This window comes from Schistocerca gregaria, chromosome 2 (genome assembly GCF_023897955.1).
Source record: "Schistocerca gregaria isolate iqSchGreg1 chromosome 2, iqSchGreg1.2, whole genome shotgun sequence".
In the NCBI taxonomy this organism is placed as follows: Eukaryota; Metazoa; Arthropoda; class Insecta; order Orthoptera; family Acrididae; genus Schistocerca; species Schistocerca gregaria.
Window position 1 is genome coordinate 374345719 of NC_064921.1, and position 23206 is coordinate 374368924.

Here is a 23206-nt window from a genome sequence, read left to right on the forward strand (position 1 = left end):
CTTCTGTTGAGAGATTTTTGTGCTTGGAAGCAGCCTGCAGGAGGATGGTAAGGCCAAGTCGGAGGTAAAGAATAGGAATTCCTGGAAGGTAGCCAGGCAGTGGCTACACCGTAGAGAGTGAGGATCAGGCTTGTATATTGAAATTAAATGGGAGAGGCAAGGTTGAAGGTTGGAATTAGGGGCCTGTCCCTCCTATATTCCTGTCTAACACACCTGCTGCCTCCCTGTGAGCATCAGTGCTCATCCCACTTCTCATCTTCTATCTGCTGCTACCCACCTGACCCAAAGCAATCTTTCAAGTCAGTCAACCTGCTGAACTGCAGTCCCAGCATTGTGTGTTCAGCTCGCACAATTTAGCTGTGTGTGTGTGTGTGTGTGTGTGTGTGTTTGTGTGTGTGTGTGTGTGTGTGTGTGTGTGCTCTGCTATTTGGAGAGTTTTCTCCTTTATTTGTAAATTATCTAACTTAACCCTAGCAATAACAATGCCTTTTCTATAATGTATTCTTTTGTTTTTTTACTTTTATTAAGAACCATATTTTTAAAGATATACTGAACTGTAAGTAGGGTACAAGAGCCTGGAAATACGAGGGTCACTCCAAAAGAAATGCACACTATTTTTGTGAAAATACAGTTTTCATTCTGCATGTGTGAAAGTTTTACAGTTTGTAGATACATCCTTCTCATTTGTTTTCAAACTTAGTTCAACCTGTTCTTGTGAGTGGCGCTGTCACATCATGTCTTCAAGATGACTGTTACACTTGACGTTCATCAGAATCAACGTGCTGTCAGAGAACTCCTGTGCTGTGAAAACGAAACAGTGGGAAACATCCACAAGAGGTTGCAAAAGGTGTTTGGAGATGCTGCTGTCGATCGCAGTACATTTAGTCGGTGGGCAAGCAGGTTACGTGATGAAAGCGGGCACAGCAATATTGAGGATTGTCCTCGCAGCGGCAGGCTTCATACTGCACACACTCCAGACAATGTGCAGAGAATTAACGAACTGGTGACTGCTGACAGACGCATCACAGTGAACAAATTGTCACGCTACGTTGGGATAGGGGAAGGAAGTGTTTGCAGAATACTGAAAGTGTTGGCGTTAAAAAAGGTTTGTGCCAGATGCGTTTCCAGGATGTTGATAGTGGCTCACAAAGAAACAACGAAAACAGTAAGCAGGGTACTTTTGGAACAGTACAAGAATGGTGGAGAGAAATTTCTTGGAAGAATTGTGACAGGTGATGAATCATGGCTGCATCATTTTTCGCCAGAGACGAAGAGGCAATCAATGGAGTGGCATCATGCAAATTCATCCAAGAAAAAAAAAAATCAAAACCACACCTTCTGCTGGAAAAGTTATGGCTACGGTGTTTTTCGATGCTGAAGGACTCTTGCTTGTGGACATCATGCCAAGTGGAACCACCATAAATTCTGATGCATATGTGACAACACTGAAGAAACCTCAAGCTCAACTGAGTTGTGTTCGACCACAGCAGCAAAAGCACGATGTTTTGTTGTTGCACGGCAATGCACAGCCAGAAGTCAGTCAAAAAATCATGAAAGCGATCACAAAACTCCGATGGACAACATTGAAACACCTGCCTTACAGTCCTGACCTGGCTCCATGTGACTATCATCTCTTTGGAAAACTGAAAGACACTCTTTGTGGAACAAAGTTTGAAGATGATGACTCCCTTGTTCATGCTGCCAAACAGTGGCTCCGACAGGTTGGTCCAGAATTTTACCGTGCAGGTATACAGGCGCTGGTTCTAAGATGATGTAAGGCAGTTGAAAGGGGTGGAAATTACATGGAGAAATGAAAATATTATTCCTAAAGGATGTATCTACATACTGTAAAACCTTCAAACATGTAGAATAAAAGATGGATTTTTAAAAAAGTTGTGTGCATTTCTTTTGGAGTGACCCTCGTATCTTTAAGTATTGTCTTAGCTGTCTTTGCAACACTAACACATTTTCAGTAATGTTATGTTCTGGGAAGGGGAGGGGGGTAACTTTATTGTTGTTTTGGTCTTCAGTCCAGAGACTGGTTTGATGCCTTTGCCTTTAAATATGTCTGCTTGTGTCTGTGTATGTGCGGATGGATATGTGTGTGTGTGTGTGTGTGTGTGTGTGTGTGTGTGTGTGTGTGCGTGCGTGCGCGCGCGCGAGTGTACACCTGTCCCTTTTTTTCCCGTAACGGAAGTCTTTCCGCTCCCGGGATTGGAATGACTCGTTACCCTCTCCCTTAAAACCCACATCCTTTCGTCTTTTCCTCTCCTTCCCTCTTTCCTAAAGAAGCAACTGTTGGTTGTGAAAGCTAGAAATTTTGTGTGTGTGTGTGTTATTTTATTGTGCCTGTCTACCGGCGCTTTCCCGCTTGGTAAGTCTTGGAATCTTTGTTTTTAATATATTTTTCCCATGTGGAAGTTTCTTTCTATTTTATATATATCACACAACCAATGAGGAAGTATTGAATAGAATTTGGGAGAAGAGGAGTTTGTGGCACAACTTGACTAGAAGAAGGGATTGGTTGGTAGAACATGTTCTGAGGCATCAAGGGATCACCAATTTAGTACTGCAGGGAAGTGTGGAGGGTGAAAATCATAGAGGGAGACCAAGGCATGAATACACTAAGCAGATTCAGAAGGTTATAGGTTGCAGTAGTTACTCAGAGATGAAGAAACTTGCACAGGATAGAGTATCGTGGAGAGGTTGCTTCATCAGGAAAGAGGTATTTGGTATTTGCCTTTAAATATGTCTGCTTGTGTCTGTGTATGTGCGGATGGATATGTGTGTGTGTGTGTGTGTGTGTGTGTGTGTGTGTGTGTGTGTGTGTGTGCGCGCGAGTGTACATCTGTCCTTTTTTCCCCCCTAAGGGAAGTCTTTCTTCCTGAAGAAGCAACCATCGGTTGCGAAAGCTAGTAATTCTGTGTGTGTGTTTGTGTGTTTTGTTCATTGTGCCTGTCTGCCGGCGCTTTCCCGCTTGGTAAGTCTTGGAATCTTTGTTTTTAATATATTTTTCCCATGTGGAAGTTTCTTTCTATATATATATATATATATATATATATATATATATTTGGTAAGTCACATCAAACAAAGATGATGTGAATTACCAAACGAAAGCACTGGCAGGTTGATAGATACACAAACAAACACAATCGTACACACAAAATTCAAGCTTTCGCAACCAACAGTTGCTGCATCAGGAAAGGGGGAAGGAGAGGGAAAGAAGAAAGGATGTGGGTTTTAAGGGAGAGGGTAAGGAGTCATTCCAATCCCGGGAGCGGAAAGACTTACCTTAGTGTGAAAAAGGACAGGTATACACTTGCATACACACACATATCCATCCATCTTTCCCTCTCCTTCCCTCTTTCCTGATGAAGCAACCGTTGGTTGTGAAAGCTTGAATTTTGTGTGTTTGTTTGTGTATCTATCAACCTGCCAGCTCTTTCGTTTGATAAGTCACATTATCTTCGTTTTTAGATATATTTTTCCCACTTGGAATGTTTCCCTCTATTATATAATTACTACACATCAATTATACTTCAACTTTTGGAGTAAATTTAACTGAAAAAGTTGTTACATTCACAGTATCTAGTAGGAGTGCTTGCTTAAAATAACAAATACTTTCTTCAGCATTTAAGAATATAAAGTACATAATTAGATTACAATATTTACAAAAGGTGCGCATAAAGTACTAACCACAACCCTGCCCTCTGTTTGTATTGCTAGGGTTAAACAAATGTATTTTGTGAAGTTTTTGTCTGGTTTTAACAGAATCACTAACACACGGTGCCTCTGCGTTTGGTAAACCATACTTTATAAATTGTAAACATGTAGATGCACACAGGTTGTTATTTGATAAGAAATAAATCAAATTCACAGCAACCAAAATTAATGAGGGTAACAGCAGAAAATTTCAGCTGTGTTTTCATTTGAATTTCATCCCAGTAAATTATTGTTAACAGAGCTTGAGTGATAACCAGAAAAAGTAATTTCGCGAATGAAACTAGAATCAGTGCAGTCAGTAATATTTCATGTAGCTGTGGAAATATGTTTGGGCCAATCATTCAGTTTTCAACTAACACTTAGTACCAGAATTGCAGTATAATTTGCTTTATTTTGTGCACATGAACTTGAGAGTTTATTAAGAATTATGTTAAGAATTACTGGTATATTATAATAAAATACATATTATGTAAATCACCAACTATATCTTTTCTTTTTGTTTTCTTTCCATTAAAGGTCAAGGATTTGAAAACTACTCTTGAAAATATGAGAGAGGCTATGTCACTACAGGAGACAGAATGGATGAAAAAATTTTCGAGTGAGCATGAAGAGTTTCTGAGTCTTCAAGTACAAACTGAAAAACTTCTCCAAGAGAAGCAACAGTTACAGGTACAGTTGTAAACATTCTCAGTTTATCTCAATCATTCTTGTTATTAATACTATTATTGAACATGGACAATATGACTGTCATGAATTCTCATTAGTGAATCTAAAGAAGGAAGCAGTTGATACCAATGCCATACTGGTAAAATCTTATATTGCTGAGAATTCTAGAAAAAAAATTGATACATAGAAAGTTAATTAAAGTTACCTAAAATTTAAGATGCAAAATCAAAGCTGCTTAAAATCACTCTCATTGAGATTTTATAATTAGATCATAATTATTGTAAATATACATTTTGTTCCCATTTGCAAGTTCTTAAGTTCTTGCACCCCCACACTCCCTCCTCCTCCCCCTCCCTCTCCCCCTCCCCCCCCCCCCCCCACACACACACACACACAATTATATGCCAAGTACAATCTATTCTCTGCTGAAGCCCTGTAAATGTGCTGGAGAAATTAAGGAACACCATGACCTAAACTCTTGGTTTTTCCAGAGCTTTTGTTTTGGCAACAGTATGTGGACTGCACCCTGGGCATTTCCCCATGTAACTCTTTCTCCCAAAACTACTTGTCCAGCGAGGTATGTAGGTGTAGTTGTGCAAAGTTTAAACAGGAAGGTACTGGTAGAATTACAACTGTGTAGACAGGTTTGAGTTGTGCATAAATATCGCTCAGTAGGAACCCAGAAGTTCACTTAATATTGAAAAAACTGAATATTTCACATAAATTTCAGTTTATATCAGTTTTCTCATATCTTTTTTGTAAATACTAAAAAATTATAATTTCAGTTTTTTTTATCATTGTGTTGCTAACTAACTTTCCTTGTGTTTGTTGCTTAGGTATCATTGTCACAACAGTGCACAGAAATGAGTACATCTATGCCAGAATTGTTAAATTCTGTTTTGTGTGAAAAGAATGCTGAAATAGATAGCCTCATGCAACAGTTGGCAGAACTTCAGAAGCGAGTAAAGGATTATGAGTCTGAAAAGCTTATACAACGACCACAGTCTGTTAAGGTTTGTTAGCTCAGAATAACATTAATCTCATTATGTTGACAACATTATTTTCAATGGGTATATAATTTTTAGCATTTTAACATTTTGTAGCTCATATTCAGTTTCCATGGCGAATTACTTTAGTGCAAATGTGGTATTTTACTGTTTAGGTTTATAGAACTATTTACAAACCCACACCCTCTCAGCAAGTTGGTATACTTTTCTTTAGTTTCAGTTAAACTAAAACAATTTCAATAAAAATATTGCATATATTACAAAAACTCTTTTATCATCGTAAACTAAACAAGTAAGTGAATAGTTCATATGCTATTTGAGGCAACTGGTTTGTAATGCCACTGTGGTGCCAGGTGATGCTCAGATTTTCTACAAAAACTCTTTTCTCATCATTATCTAAACAAGTAAGTGAATAGTACTTACGCTATTTGAGGCAACTGTTTAAATGAATCTTGGGAATAACTTCAGGTGATGTAGTAATTGCATGCCATCTCTGTGAGGTAGTTGCTCATCATATTCAGAAACCTCATACTGTGAGGACTTGTAGACTGAATTGCTGATATATTTTGCTTGCTTTTTTTTCAATACTGTGCCATGTCATTATCTTCTAGGACAATGCACATATATTCTACAGAGGTGTGAAGTAATAATAGAGCTGGCAGCACCAGAGAGAAAGCGGCACCAATTTTTAAAAATCCATGCTTACAGACCATAGGTACTAAGTCATGAGGCTGGCAGTATGAGTAGCATTCAAGAAATTTGAATGTCTTCAGAACAATCAGAGCACCTGAAGAACCTTTACACATTGATATAGTGATCTTGTTTGATTTGTTGTGTATTGACCATGCTGTTGGCTAAATTAATTGTAGAAAACTGTTGGTTAAAATTCCTATTTCTTTTCTGGAATTTGGTCACTGAAGCTGTCCATGCTACTTTTGGGCATTCAAATAGGAAGACATGTCTGCAACATTTGAAATCATCTGTAAAGACATGCAAAATGCACAGGCCAAATGTTTCATGTGAGGCGACTCTTCAAGGAGCATTCAAAATAGCTTTTTCCATTTATAGTTATTGTATGCTTTAGGTAACTGGAACAGGGTGGCTTCCATGTTATTGGAAGTGAGCCCAAGTCACGTCTGTATTAACAGATACCATAATACCAGTGTGCAGAAAATTGTCATACATGTGTTGATGTCAACAATGTAGAAAAAGATAGATTACCACTTAGTGTAAAGAAGACATGTCAAGTTGCAGACAGGGACAAATAAGTCTTTTAATCGTGCCTGTCTGCAACTTGATGTGCCTTCTTTACCGCAAGTGGCAATGTATCTTTTCCTACATTGTTGATAATCCTACCTGGAGTTTCCAAGTGTTGATGTCATGTTATGTTAAAATATGACACTTTTCCTTCAAGCAGACTAATTGCTTTTTAAAAATCAGAATCTTTTTCTGAAGTGACGGTCATGCAGAACATAGATCACTCTTCATTCTTGAAATCCAAAATGTGTTTAATGTAATTAGATGCTGGTAGATAGTTATATTTTCTGTGTTACTGATTGCTTTTAAAATATTGTTTCACCTTACCTTGCGGTGGCCCAGTGTAATGTTAAACTCTCTCTATACAGCTTAAGCATTTTCGTGGACTTACTTGTTGAAGAATGCTGGTTCTGCTTTCTTGCAGCGCTGATGTCTTCTGCTAGCACCAGACGCTTCTCTGAAGATTTCACTGCTAGGAAGGGGAAATTTTCACTCTGTTGCTCTCTCTCTTCTTATTTAAAAAATACGCTACTCTTGGAATATCCTTCAATGCACCGGAACATATTTATTTCTACTTTTTACAAAAAAACAACTAAACTTTATGATGTAAGCCCACACATTACCAGGCACGCAGAATCAGTTAATTATACATTTTTGAACACAATTAATACATAAACTTTTATCATAGCTGACTATCCATGTCGAGACCACATACTTTCAACAGCAGTTCAACATCTAATAAACAGTCACTATTTTGAGTGTCTCCATTTGTTTTTTAACAATACAATGTTACATTACGCTTTGCACCCGGCCACGGAGCTTCCGGGAAGTATTTGCTTATTCTTGGCAGGTCGCGCTGAACACTTGCCAGTGCTGACAAATTATCTCCCTTCCAGTTTCGCCTGCACAAACAATAAATGGGTCCAGTATCCCATGCTCATCCTTACGCCCTGCTTTAAAATAACACGTGTTCAAAACATCTGGAACACAAGTGTCTCCAGACTTTTGTAAAATTCTGGGGGCTCTACAACCTCTGATTTGCACTGCACAACAGCAGGGAGAAAATGTTAAAGAAAATTCTCACCAGAAGATGGTTCCAATAATTAAGAACAAAGGCACCAATCCAGGACTTGTGTAGAACAACACAGGGAATACTGTTTGTCACTGGGTCTGCAACAGTTGCTCTTCATATGACATCTCCATGTTAAAAGACACATGAAAACTGATTGAAACTTACTGACAGATTGAAGCTGTGTGTCATACTCTAGCATTGATTGTTACCTCTCATGAACAAAGCTGTCAGCAGCTGAGATATCCAGTGGTGAGTGCCGTCCAAACTTCAGTTCTGTCACTACCTCACTGCTATTTTCCAAACCCTTCAAAAGCCCTCCTGTGTACGTTATTAAACAAACACTGAACAGTGAATTATGGTTTACATACCTCATGACATACATTTGCATTCCTAATGGTTTTCGTACAGGAGACTTGCTAAAATTTTCTTTACATTTAAAATGTTTTTACACTAATGAATAATGATCACTAAAATGATATTTCTACCAATTCGTCCTTCACAAATTCATCCATGAGTAATAACATCTAAGTATCAATGCTTGTATAGCTTTCTTTTAAAGGGACGTAAATTCATCTGCATTAATGTGTTCCTTTTTAATTTATTATAAATTTTCGTTCCCATGTATCGAGGTACCTGGTCATACTGGTTTGTAGTGAACAAAATGATTTACATCAAATAATTCCTGTTTGGCATGAAAAAAGATAATAATCTTGTAAATATATAGGGATGGGATATATAATATTTGAAGTTTTCTTCAATCTTGTAAATATATAGGGATGGGATATATAATATTTGAAGTTTTCTTCATAAGGGCGAACATGTTCCTTTATAATTTACAGTACACATATTATGAATGATTTTTTACTGCGTCTTTAGTATTCACATTGTGTTGTCCAAGTTTCTCAAAAAACAATACCATGCCTAATAATAGATTATGTTCCAACTTCAAACACAATAAAAGACATGGTTGGGCAAACCGACAACCAACATAACATAGACATAAGTAAGAAAATATAGTTTAATGACATGCTGTACAAGAACAGCCAGCTGGAGCCAGTGCATATCAATGCAAAGAGCATTTCCCTACCAGGTACTCACGTCAGGTGTGTGCCTGCCAGCTCAAATTTTTATCTAAATTTAATCCTACGAATTTGAATATCTGTAGGAAGTATTCCAAAGTAATGGGTACTCATGTCATAAAATTAAGTGGGTGATGCAATCAGAACCGCAAACACCCGAGAAAGAGATTGATTCTGAGACTGAGGAAGATAATACAAAAATCACTTATCTACCTTTTGCTGGCTAGTATCCTGTAAGACCAGTAGGCTCCCTCAGAAACATGGCATCCACTGTACTCTCCTCCCTTGAACTAAGAAAAAAGTATTCTTTGTGATGTTGAAGACGACCTAAGTCTTCAAAAGCTGGCTGTGTATCGCATTCCGTGTTATGGTGGCATGGGCATGTCTTACATGGGGCAGACTATCAGAACAATAGAGGAGAGATGAAAGGAACATCTGCAACATACCCAACTAAGACCACCAAACAAAATCGGCTGTCGCTGAGCACTGTCTTGAATCTGATCATGAAATCAAATAGGATGAGACAAGTATTGTGGTACAAATGCCATGCTTCTGAGACAGGATAATAAGGCATCTATCAGAAAATCTAATAAACAGGTCGGCAGTTTCAATTTAAATAACACTTGGGGTTTGACAGTTAGTTTAGTAAAATCTTGCCAGCCATCACATCTGCCAGATTTGAAAAACACTGAGAAAATTTGTTTCATGAAATACCCGTGCAAACTTTGAAAAACAAAAGAGCATCAAAATGTTGTAGTGGGCATAGGGGATTGAACTCTGCTCTCAGTAGCCACATAAGACCAACAGTAGTAGTCACAGTCTGGTTGGAGTCCAGGCAGTGAGTACGCATAACAGCAAAACTCACCGCAGCTGAAGAATACGGCTGGATTGGCTGTCGAAATACTGTGCATAAAATGGCAACAACAACTTGGCAGAGCACCCAGAAGCATGCTATTGAACTTTGTCTCTGTATGTCATGATCCTGCTGCTGTTGAATTCCTGTATGTACTGTTCATCATTTCATTTTTTTGCTTATGGCATAACACAATAATCTCACAAACAAATGACATTCAAATGTGTTTTATGTAGGAGTATCCTGCTGCATAATCTAGCCTTACATACAGAATATAGATGGCACCATTACTCTTACATACTTTGTTCTGTTCCATTGAAATGCTGATCATTTGTGTATCCAAGCGTGTAGTACACTTCATGTCAATTTGACATTTGATGAATGTTGTCTTCATGGAGGTGTGATTTTAATGGCCATAAGTGTATAAATACATGTCCATTTTGTGGTATATAGTTGTTTTGAGTGTAATGTGTTTGAAAGTTGCCTGTATAGAGTTGTACCTTTCAGTTGAGTACTGTGTGTATTATGTTGCCACATTTGTTTTCGGGTATTTTAAGCATATTTATTGTCATTTACATCTTCCAGGAGCAGAAAGAGGCAACTGAAACTGAACAATCCATTGACAACCTGGAACGAAAATTGACACTGGAGGATGTGGATGAAATGAGAGCGTGTGAGGAACCAACTTTTGCCAGTCAAGCTGTTTCAGTATGTGTAACATATAGTTCTTATTAGTGTAAAATGTCAGTAGTAATTTACCAAAAGCTTGATAATGCAAAGATACTGGCCATTTTTTTCTTTTTTGTTGCGTATTAAGAACACATTCTGTGTAAGCCTCACTATCACTATCATTTTATTATTGTTGTTGTTTTCATTTAGTTGCTGCAGGACCCATGTGTAGAGCAGTGTTATAATTTACAATTCCATCAGTAATTCTGCAGTGAGCTAGTGGTTATATACATTACACATCAGTAATACCGTTTAAACATACTACAGTTATTTACCAAATTTAGAATGTAAACTTACCTTGTAAATTACATTAGATTGAGATAAAAGTTTGGTTAGTTTGTTGTGTTTTCTTATATTTACTCTTTGAATACAGAATATGTCACTTTATATTTTGCTCTTTACAAAATGTTCTACCCAGGATTAATTTTAAACATAATTTATGTGCATGACAATAATTCACACTTTTAGTTTCAGGCCATATGTAATGAAACACAAAATACACCTAGTCTTTTCCCTGAGAGTTCAATACAAATGAAGCCACTTTTGAAACCAACATCAGACTCAAGCTTGTTAATTGAGATACCTAGTTCCAATCTTAGCATGCCTGCTACTGGAGTCTCAGATGACAAGGTGGATACCGTCTACACAGATGGAAATGGTACTGAATCAGATGTTACCATTCTCAGTACAGATTCAGAGCTATTATCAGTGGACAAAGAACATAGTTTGAAACAGAAAGTGCAAGCAAAACACCTGAAGGTAATTCTAACAGTAAGTATCATTATTTCTCTTCTATTTGTACTTTACGTACTGCATATGTCACCTGTATCTTGTTAAGGAAATTGTATCCCATGAACATAATTAAAATTAAACCCTTAGATTTTTGTTCTTTCTCTCAAATACTGAAAATGGCTAGATGTACAAGAGGGAAGATCGTAAGATAATATTGTCATTCTCTCTGCAAGCTACACAAGTTCTGTCATGGTATTAAAAAAATATTGCCCATATTTGGCTAGTCTTAATGTGAGAAAATGTTAACATTTGCATAGGTGATGTGATACAAAATGATGAGTACGTTTCAGCATGCAGACTCTCAGCTGTTGCCGTTCTGGCCTTATTGTCCATTTTAAGTGTGATATTCCCTGCAGAAGTTGAACTTTTGTACTGCCAATGGCAGCAGCTTCTTCTACATAGAGGAATATTAATGCATGGCCTCTCATCACCTTCATTAATTTATACTTTTGTCTGCTGTACTCACAATTACAAAAATATGACTATTTATTCTGTCCAATAACTAATGGAAAACATTAACTGCATGTGTTTAGTGGGATCTCAGTTATACAGTGACAGAAGTCATGGGAGAACATATTTTTTCGGTTTGTCAGGCATGAGATCTCAATCTTTGTCATATACTCCAACAGTTTATGAATCCCATATCACCTTGGGGAGCATGATTTCTACATACCATAACAATAACGATTTTCCTGAATAACTGCAGACAGTAATACTTTATTGTTAAATTTTCATTGTTCTCTGTTCTCATTATCTCAAAAGTGTGGTATCAGAGGTGAACTGAATGTCAAAATTTATAGACAGAGGCAGTTCAGCATTTTCTCATAATCACCATTGTAATCATTTTTTATGTTATTTCCGTTCTGAAATTTTGTAGTTCCAGGTTGTATTATTTATTTTTTTTATTTTAAGTAATTTTGTTTTGCTGGATTCTGTGATCCTTTATTATCGTGCAGGTGTGAAATTGAGTAGCCTGTATTTGCACTTCCTACGCCTGCACAAACTCCTCTATACCAGTACTATTCTTTTCTTCTCACTGAACTGTTTCTTTTCTGTACCATGTTTGCCATTTTTTTCATATTTGATCACCTTTCCTCTACTTACTTATGTCAAGATTTACAGGTCTTTTATTTTGTTTTAATTTATGTTGTAGTACAGTTTTGCATGACTTCCTCATTGTTCTGCATTCTTATATTTCATTCCCTTGATAAACCGTATACCTATCATTAAAATTACTTTTCAGTCACATTTTGATAAGCATGTTTACTTGAGCGGTGTGTCTTTGTCCAATGCTTGGCACTTCACTTGAGTTGCAAATAAAGTTCTATTAGTGGTCAGACAGTTCTGTTTCTTTTGACTTGAGTTGTCTCATATTGGTGGCAACAAAAATAAGTAGTTTTATGTAGTTCTGTTAAGTATTATGATAATTCCTGAAGACTTTTTTTTTGTGTTCTTTACTTCTACCCTACCCCCCTCCCCCCCCCCTCCCTCTCTGTCTTGACAATGAAGTAGTAATACCTCCACATATTGGGCTTAGTTTTCATAATACTGCATGAAATTTGATGTAGCTTTTTTTTTTAATTTTAATTCACATGTGTTGCTTTGATATTTGTGTTTATCACATGACTGGCCTATTAATAAACATTAAAAATTCTGGTAATAATGTTCTGAAGCCATTGGGTTGAATTGACTTGCAGTTATTCTATTTTGACAGGAAAAGCTGAAGCAGACTGTTAAAAAACTAAAACAAGATTTAGAAGAAAAGAGTCAGAGGTTGTTAGATTGTGAGCAAAAACTTCAAGATATGTTATCTTTGAAAGAAGAAAAGGAAGTGTTGGAAAACCAGTTAGTAACTACTATTCAAGATATAACAGATGAGAGAAATAAATTCCAACAAGAGAAGCAGGCAATGAAGGAAAATGAATTCAAGTTAATGTGCGAAATTACTAATCTTAAAACATTGGTAGATGAGAAACAATCTGAAATTAATTACTTGAAAGGAATCATTATATCCAAAGATGAAATTATAAAACAACTGGAGGAAGACAATAAAATGACTTTTACATCCGTTGATCAAGTTTCTCAAAGGACAACAGAATCTAAGGAGTTAAGTCTTTTATTGCATCAGCTTAAAGAAGAACAAGAATCTGGAAAAGCTCTAAAGGATGAATTAAATCGACTTCAGGAACTGAACGGAAAAATAGTCAATGAGTATAATAGCCTTCGGAAAGAGTTGGAAAAGCAGGATAGTATGTAGAGTTCCATCATTTTAGATTTTTGTAAGAAATATAAGTTGTTTCCCTCTCAGTAACTTGTTAAATCCCAATTTATTTTTACAGCTAATTCTCTTGATGACTTGACAGCAAGAGTTGAAAAGGAATTGGATTTGTCTGCTCGTCTTGATTCTAGTTTGCTTGAGAAGCTGGAACCACCTGAGACAGTTTGCAAATGTAGTGATCCTTCTTTTACTGAAGTCGTGAGCAAAATACTAAGGTTTGGTGCAGAAGTAAGTACATTGAATGAAATCTTGTTCTTAGCCTTCAGTTGCAGTTTTAACAATTACACGTACGTAATATTACAAAAACGTGTTTCTGCTGTCGGCTCAATTGTTATTGTATCTATTGATAATTGTTTTCTCATATAACTACAATAAATCTTTTGCTGATAGCAGAAACATTGTGTTTTATTCACAAAATCAAGTAAAATGCATTTTGAGACTGTAAAAATAGTGAAACTTAAACATTATCGGGGTTGTAAATAAGACTACAGCACCAGAAATTATGATTAGTTAAATAAATTATGCTACAAGGGGTTTTCAGTATGTAATACAACACATTCCCCCCTCCCTCAGGCAGTTTTGGTTGAAAAATCCAGAATTTGTTGTGGGACATCGTGGAATATTTGCACTTCAGCACCTATAGTTCCATGAAGTCCCAGTTGGTGACAGCTGCATACATAGCCTTCAAAATGGCATCTGTAATGGAGGTGCATTCCAAGCAGAGAGCTGTCATTCAGCTTTTTTTGGGAGAAAGCCAAAGCATCACAGATATTCCTAGGCACTTGCAGAATGTCTGTGAGACCTGATAATAGTAAAAGGATGGCGAGTCATTGGGCGAAGTATTTGTTATCATTGCAACAATCTCGTGCAAACCTGCATGATCATCCCTACACTGGCTGGCCTCGCACATCTGTTACTCCTGCAGTGTTGGAAACAGCGGACACTCTCATTTGAGGTGATCAACAGATCACAAACAAACATCTTGCTGCACAGCTGGATGTCTCTTTTGGCAATGCTCGGCCACCACTTGGAGTACTCAGAGGTGCATGCATGTTGGATTCCTTGCTGACTAACAGAAGACCATAAAGAACAATTAGGGACCATCTATATGAAATTACTTGTGCAGTACGGGGTTGATCGTGACAGTTTTTTGTCAATCATCATCACAGGTGATGAAACGTGGGTTTCATGACTTTGAACCAGAAAGAAAGCGGCAATCCATTGACAGGTGCCACACACCTCTCTTCCAAAGAAAAGTTCAAGGCCACACCCTCAACCAGTAATGTTTTCGTGACAATCTTCTGGGACTCTGAGGGAGTTTTTCTGTTTGATGTCCTCCTTCATGGTGCAATTATCAGCTTGGAAGTGTATTGTCCTACTCTCAGAAAATTGAAGAAATGACTTCAGCATATTCATTGCCACAAAAATGCAAGAGAGCTTCTCATTCATCACAATGCAAGGCCTCACACAAGTCTGCACACTCAAGAGGAACTCACAAATCTTCATTGGACTGTTCTCTCTCATCCACTATACAGTGCAGATCTTGCACCATATAACTTCAATCTGTTTGGCCCAGTGAAGGATACACTCCATGGGAAGCAATACACGAACTATGGGCATGTTATTGATGCAGCAGTACATTGGATCTGACATTGGCCAGTAGAATGATACCATGTGGGCATACAGGACCTTCCAATAAAGTGGCATTAATTGAATGGAGATTATGTTGAAAAATAGGGTTTTGTAGCCAAAAGAGTGGGGAATAATATGGTGCATTGGAATCATGAATAAAACCAACCTGCTGTCAGAAAAAATGTTGCATTACTTATTGAATGCTCCTTGTATATACAGAAATACCAACACAGGGTAACTGTTAGCGTTACTTGTGACAGAATAAGAAACAAAAACCACTGAAGATAGCACATAAAATGCAGAAACATGTATAGTGTGTGTCACCAAAATCTGGACTAACTTGAATTCAAATTTCTTGTCACATTATTCTTTAGCCACAAGTCATTGTTTCTAGTAAATAGTCATAAGCCCAAAATGGTTGTCAGTGGTCTTCATGCATGGCACTCAGCAGCAGGAACAATTTGCTTCTTTAAATACCCAAAATCTCTGTTAAATAACATCAATATAAAAAGTTCTGTTTGAAAATTACAAATTATTTAGGAATAAAGGAGACGAGTCACCAAAAGGCAGAACCACTGCATCATCGATAGGCACACAAACAGGCTTGGCTAGCTTTCAAAATGCACTTCCTTTTACAAGCTGTAGGAAACACACACACACACACACACACACACACACACACACACACATACGCATACACTTGTCTCCTTACATCGTGCTCAGTCAACTGCCAGCACTTTACTGGCCCACGGTTAGTGTACTAGCAGCTCATGGGAGAGTGGGTAGCCATCTGTGGGTAGTGAGGGGTGCAGGTAGAGTGGGCAGGTGTCAGTTGGCTGGGCATGCTATTTCACTGACTACAGCATGAGATAGCAACACATAAGTAGCTGACGTGGGGACACAAATTGGATGGGGGGTACTAGTGCAGGCCATGATGTCTGTACACACACACACACACACACACACACACACACACACACTATTGGCTGGGGGAGGGGAGCAGCAAATTACCTTAGGTTTAGGCCAGGAAGGTTACCGGAGTGAAGGATGTTCTATAAAGATAGCTCCCATCTGTGCAACTCAGAAAAGCTGGTGCTGGTGGGGAGGATACAGATGGCACGTGCTGTGGATCAGCCATTGAAATCTCACATATTGTGCCACTGGATGGACCAGTTTGTTTTTGCCAACTGTTTGGCGGTAACCATTCATTCTAGTTGATAGCTGGTTGGTTCCAGTATCAATATAAACACTATGCAGTGGTTGCAGCAGAACTAGTATGTAACATGGCTGCTTTCACGGGTGGCACAGCGTCTGATGGGACTGGAGGGGGTGGTGCTGGGTGGGTGGATTGGGTAGGTCTTGCATCTTGGTGTTCCATACGGCAATGATCTCTGTGGTGGAGGATTTGGGATGTGAGTGGCATATGGATGGACTATGATGTTGTGAAGGTTGGGTGGGCAGCATATCACCACGTTGGGAGGGGTGGGAAGTATCTTAGGTAGGATTTCTCTCATTTCAGGGCATGATGACAGATAATCAAGCCCTGATAAAGAATGTAGTTCAGTTGTTCCAGTCCAGGTTTGTATAGGGTGACAAAGGGGATGCTTCTTTGTGGTTAGTTCTTGGGGTGGATGTGAGAATCAGGTGTGTGTGAGGATATGGTATAGAAAATCTGTGTATTAGATCTGGAGGGTATTAGCTATACGCAAAGGCCTTTGTGAGGCCTTCAGCATACTTGGTGAGTGAGCTGTCATCACTGTAGATATGACTACCATACGTGGCCAGTCTATATGGGAGGGATTTTTTGATGTGGAAGCGGTGGCAGCTGTCAAAATGCAGGTACTGTTGATAATTAGAGGGTTTGATGTGGAGCAAGGTGTGGATGGAGCCACCTGAGAGGGGGAGATTGACATGAAGGAAGATGGCATGATAGGTGGAGGAGTACCAGATGAAGTGTATGGGAGAGAATATGTTGAGGTGGTGAAGGAATGAAGATAAGGCATCCTGGCCTGGGTCCAGATTATAAAGATGTCATCAGTAAACCTGAACCAGATCTGGGGTTTAGGGTTTTGGGAAACTATGAATTTTTCCTCTTGGTGGTCCATGAAGAGGTTGGCATATGAACGTGCCAAGCAGGTGCCCATGGCTGTGCCATGAATTTGTTTGTATACTTTCCCTCCAAAGATGAAGTACTTAGGGTTGGGATTGTTGTTGGTTGGGTGTAGGAGGAATGAAGTGGTGGGTTTGAAATCCTGCAGCTTGTTGGACGAGGTAGTGTTAATCGCGGCAAGGCCGTGGGCATGGTAGATGTTGATATACAGGGAGGTTGCATCAATGATGACGAGTGGTGGTATGGTAGGTAAGGATGTGGGAAGAGCCGGGAGCAGAAAGTGGTTGGTATCGGGAGGCTAAGTTTTGGATTATCAGTTGGAGATGTTGATCAACAAGGGCTGATATTCCTTTGGTTGGGGGCACTATAACCAGCCACAGTGAGACACCCAGGATTGTCAGGTTTGTTGATTTTGGGGAGCATGTAGAAGGTGGGGGTGTGAGCTGTTGTTGTGGTAAGTAGGGAGATGGATTCAGGGAAGAGGTTCTGGGAAGGGCCTAAGGATTTCAGCAGGGACTGGAGTTTATGTTGGACTTCTGGGATGGGGTCACTCGGGCAGAGCTTGTATGTGGATCCCTCAGGCAACTGGCGGAGGACCTGTGCCAGGCCCTGAGTTATGACTCAGAACCCGCGGCCCACCGGTCTGGCCCATTTGTGTGGCCTATCAACAAAATATTAGTAGACGTGACCCTGTCTTATGACTTATGTACTGTAGTACTAACATTTTAAGTTTGACAAGGCCAATGTCTGGCATGTTTTAATTTTATATTGTGACATTTCTGAAGAAGGCTACATTATTATAGCCGAAACCTAGATAAAGTTTCTTGGCTTATGCCTGTGGAGGCTGAAATTTAATATAATTAAAATATTTCTGCTTGCTGACAACACTAGCTTGGTAGTAAAGGATGTTGCTTGCAACATTGGCCCAGTTTCAAATAGTGCAGTTCATAACCTACAATGTTCATGGCTTGTAGAAAATAAACAAACACTAAATCACAATAAGACTCAGTTTTTACAATTTCTAGCACACAATTCAACAAAACTCATCGTTTTAATTTCATTGAATTGGCATTTTATTAGTGAAACTGAACAGTTCAAATTTTAGGTATTCAGATAGATAGTAAACTGTCGTGGAAAGCCCTCTTTCAGGATCTTGTTCAAAGACTTAATGCTGCCATTTTTACTATTCAAACGGGGTATGAAGTGAGTGATCGTTTGACACAAAAAATAGTCTACTTTGCTTATTTTCACTCACTTATGTTGTATGGTATTATATTTTGGGGTAACTCTTCCCAGTCTAAAAGGATATTTTTGGTCTAAAAAAGGGCAATTTGGGCAATAAGTGGTATAAGTTCATGAAACTCTTGTCGACCCCTATTCATGTGTCTGGGTATTTCGACATTGGCCTCTCGATATATATATTCTTTACTGTCGTTTCATGTTAACGATATCAGCTTATTCTCAATAATTAGCAGCTTTCACTCAGTTAATACTTGGCAGAAGTGCAATGTGCATTTGGATCGCACTTCCTCAACTCCTTTGCAGAAATGGGTGCAGTATACTGCTGCATCCTTTTCAATAAGCTACCACCATAATTCAAAAATCTTAGCAGTAATCCACATGCTTTCAAATAAAAAATGAAGAGTTTCCTCTTGGATCACTCCTTCTATTCTGTCGAGGTGTTCTGTGAAAAATTAAGCCGATTCATATTGTATTGTTGATTGTGTTTACTTAAACTTATGGATTGTCTGTTTTTGGGTTCATAAACATTTTCTTTTCATCTGTCACTACTTTTGTGTTGTGATTTCATCTACCGACATGTTCCATGACCTTGGAGATGTGCCCCTCACTTTAGTCTTACGGAACTTGAAGTGTAAATAAATAAATAAATAAATAAATAAATAAATAAAGTCTTCCCGCTCTCCCATGAGCCACTAGATGCTTCCCCCTAACCCTTCCCTTCCTCTTGCCTGTCTCCGTCGCTCACCCCACACCCCCACCTCACCGCAGTACACTCACCGTGGACCAGTAAAGAGCTGATAGTTTATTCCTAAATAATTCATAACAATATAGAAAGGATAGATTACCACTCTCCGAACAGAGGCAGTGTAGAGTCTCAGACAGGCACAATGAAGAGACAGCTAAAATATTAAAATTTTTGGACAAAGTCCTTCTTCTGCACTAGAAAACACGCATAAGCACATATGATTCATTGTCTCGTGACAGTGGCCGTGATTGTGTGAGTTGTGCTTGTGGAAGGATTTAGTCCAGTAGCTTATCCAACAGTGTACTTTTAAATGTGCTGCTGCTGGTGCTGCTGCTCAGTGCCTGCTGTGTGTGGTGATTCATATTGTTATACATCCCAGATTTTCCATTCTTCAAATATTGCTGTTGCATATGTGTTCTTTTATTGTTTATTGACAGAGAAGGAAAATAAAACTTTGGTAGTCAACATTCAAGGATAATGTTATCATTTTTTCCGTAGCACCATTTGTTTGCTCAATAATAGTCCACCACCGCTGCTGCGTGACACTTCCCATGTTGCAAATCACACATGTGTTCTGCTGTTATATCTTTTGTCATCCTGGCATGTAATGCGATCAGCTAGTACATACCCATGGGTCCTTCCTGCAGATCTATTCCTCACCTGTAATTGTATGCAGTAAATTTCATGAGCATAAAGAAAGTTGACAGATAACACGTGGTACAATATTGGACTGGACCATATAAACTGTGGATGACAGAAAATATGATAATATAGCGCTGGAAATTTCTGGATGGGACATAATAATAGAAGGAATGATGATGACCATTCACCATATAGTTGAGGTGTTAAGCAAGTTAGTCATGAGTTCAGTCTTGTTCGTGTGCCTGTCATTGCATAATGTCTCCACTGTGTGGTGATATTCTAATAACTGTAGCATAGTAAAATACTGTGTCTCTTAATGTTAATCCTTTATATAATCTGTTTTTGTTCCATTGTTTTGCAGGTCCTGTCACCAGAGGAACTTTCATATGTGCAGCAACTTATTCCAGCTTCAGATAGTATGAACGAAACTAACCATATTGGTATGCGATTATCTACAGTTAATATTACTATCCCTGCAAATAAATTCACATTTCATAACAGTTGTAGTGGAAGTACTGCAATGCAGACAACTCAGCTGCTTGAACACAAAGGTACACCTGTACAATTTTTTTATCTACTCTTTTTTTCTCCATTGCATTTTTTCCCTTTCTATTCTCCCATTTATTCCTGTTCCTTAGTTGGATTAATGTTTTCAATTTTTCATATTCTCATCCTCCTTTAATCCATCTTCTCACTTAGTCCCTTTTTCATTTCTTGACTGAAGCTAGCATACTGCTTAGTTATCAGCAAGGAAAAATGTCTCTTTGAGAGGTAGCTAGTTCTTATGCCCTCCCCCACTCACTGGGGACTTTCCTGACAATAAGTGATTTATGTACCAGGTCTGGTTGAAATTTATACAGTGGCTTAGGAGGATATGTGGAACATACATACATACATCCATATTATTATAAAAATGAATTCATTGTTGATTTCTTTGTTAAGACAGTTTTGTGCCGTTTCTTCTTGTATATGGTGCCACTTCTCTTGTATATGAATGAGGCAGGTAGTATAGATTTCATGAGAATGAGAAAACCCACTATTCATTGCTCAAGACTCTTTTATGGTTTTTCAGTTGAACAACTCGAAGCAGCTGTGGAATCCGGAAAAAAACATGTTCTGCAGTTACTTGAAAGTTTGAACAAGGAAAAAACATGTAACTTAGAATCTGAGAAAAAAGTAAATGATTTAATGAGAGTGCAAAGAGAACAAGAAATGGAAATTGAGAATCTAAAAAGACAGACAGTGTACCATGAAGAAAGATTGCAGCAGTTCATGTAAGTTCTATTTTATATCTGTGTTCTTGACAATATGTAGTTCTCAATAAAATAAAATAAAAATACATTACATGTATGTTTGTTCCCAGTGTGCTATTGGAGAAGGAAAGAGTGAAAGTTAGAGACTTTGAAAATGATCTTCACAAAGAAAAAAATAATGTTAGACACTTACAGTCACTTCTTGAAGCTGAACGTCAGAGGGCTAGTATCTCCAACAGAAAAGATTCAGAGCTTATAGAGGTAAAATACAGCTAATAAGCATTTCATTGTCTGTATGAAAATATTTCTGCATGAAGCAGAATGATATATTGAGGTTTATTTTGAAAAATATTATAGTCACTGTTATGAAATCATTCTTTATGCACATCTGTATGTGGTAAGTTTATTATATTTAGGTTTGAGTCCACTTGTTTGACAGTGTGGTGGCCTTTTGCCACACAACTGTCTTAGCAGTTCCATATAGACTTAGCTCGCAAAAGCTGTCTGCTAAGGCAGCCAGCTTCTCCCTTTGCATGTTATTGCCATACCAAGCTGTCATTCCTGCCATGTAACCGGATACCTGCACGTTATGATCACTGACTACTGGTGGAGAAAAATAGCTCAGTCCATAGCAAGACTTCTGCTGACCTACTCTAGACCAGTCTCCTTCTTCCGTGGTGTCTACATCAGTTCCTGGTTTGCGCTTGCACCAATACGGACACACCACATTGAGGTGCGCGCCAGGAAGTTTTGAGACACACTCATGCCCTGCCATCTCTACCCCTGCTATGCAGCTGGGCGTATAAATGGTGTTTTGTGCCACATCTTGTGCTGAAGACTACTAATTTTGCACGCCATGTCAGAATATCATTGTACTGGTGAAACTTAGGGATGAGACTGTCACCTGCCTCGGTATTCACCTTTTCTACTGTGCTACAACTATTTCATGTGTTGGTCCTTGACCATGTATAAACATTGTTATTTGTACAGAGCTTACCATACCTTGCTCTATCATTGGGCAATTGACTTATAAGTTAAGTAAGGAAACATTCCTACACTGGTGACCCAAAAATAGACTCCATCGACTTAATATCCTATTTCAGCAAGGTATTACCACCTTGTTCTGTTAGCGCTTATTTCAATTCTCTCACATGTCCACATCCCACCCGCAACTTAAGTTTTCATGCTACAGACACTGTTGTTTCACATAAAGAGCCATTTGTCTTCTTTTGATGTCCTTTCTGCAACATTGCGGCTGTGGCTTCCTCCTTCCCTCGCAACTGACACCGCACAGCATGTGACAGTGCTCTGGCACCCCATGACATCATCGCTGGGCTGTCCACATGTCTCACAGAACTGGAAGGCAGCAGTGCTGAGCTGCATGCGCTCCTTGCGGCGATGCGACCACCAGTGGCCCAACCACCAGCACCAGACACCACAGCCAACTCCTGCACCGGTTCTTGCTTCTGTTGCCTCCACTGCCATCCTTCCCTGCTTTGACCCACTGACACCCATTGCCCCGTATGCCACTAACACTCTGTCCAGCCATGCTGTGGCTCGCCTACTGTGTTTGATGCTGTGGGATCTGAACCTGTGGTTTTCCTTGGGGGACACCATCTTCATTGGCTGCGGCATTACTCAGGATGCCACCAAGTTCGCTATGGTGATCAGCCAGTGCGTGGCAAGTGGAGGTCCACGATGCCATTTCGTTGCTCCTATCCACCAACAGCTATGAGACACTCTGATGTTCCCCGACTGAGTTCACGTGATGCTAGTCTCCTTGCCTGAAACCACTGCTGTATGCCATCCCCACCCCCATGTGGCACAGGCAGCTGGTCATCACTCCTCCAGCTACTCCGTTCCTACCCCCTCCTCACTGCTCAACATGCTGTCCCCACTGGCCCGCAGCATAGGGCCCAATGATATCCTCACCCACCTCAGTGCTGGCATAACAATGCTACAAGAAACTGTGGCCCACCTCAATTCCAGTCACCACTGGCCACACAGATCAGTCCAGTAGTGCTACAATGGCTACCACCACCACAGCCCTAACCAACCTGCTAACACCTCACGTGACACAGATGGCCTCTGCTGATGCTGCAAGCGTTTTGGTACAGATGCTGCCA

General features: G+C 39.1%; 1 protein-coding gene across 10 annotated transcripts in view; it reads left to right on the top strand.

Annotated features, from left to right (window-relative positions):
• Nucleotides 1-23206, top strand: part of LOC126319942 (A-kinase anchor protein 9-like) — a 490541-nt gene that overhangs the window by 376031 nt on the left and 91304 nt on the right. For 8 of the 10 annotated variants that reach the window (XM_049993656.1, XM_049993682.1, XM_049993713.1 and 5 more), the window contains 9 exons: nucleotides 4240-4392; nucleotides 5226-5402; nucleotides 10243-10365; nucleotides 10855-11157; nucleotides 12893-13427; nucleotides 13518-13684; nucleotides 20189-20378; nucleotides 20900-21101; nucleotides 21191-21341. In XM_049993656.1, the coding sequence (XP_049849613.1) occupies nucleotides 4240-4392; nucleotides 5226-5402; nucleotides 10243-10365; nucleotides 10855-11157; nucleotides 12893-13427; nucleotides 13518-13684; nucleotides 20189-20378; nucleotides 20900-21101; nucleotides 21191-21341 (2001 nt within the window). The remainder of the gene's footprint in view (nucleotides 1-4239; nucleotides 4393-5225; nucleotides 5403-10242; nucleotides 10366-10854; nucleotides 11158-12892; nucleotides 13428-13517; nucleotides 13685-20188; nucleotides 20379-20899; nucleotides 21102-21190; nucleotides 21342-23206) is intronic. The other 2 variants (XM_049993664.1, XM_049993721.1) reach the window with 1 other exon arrangement.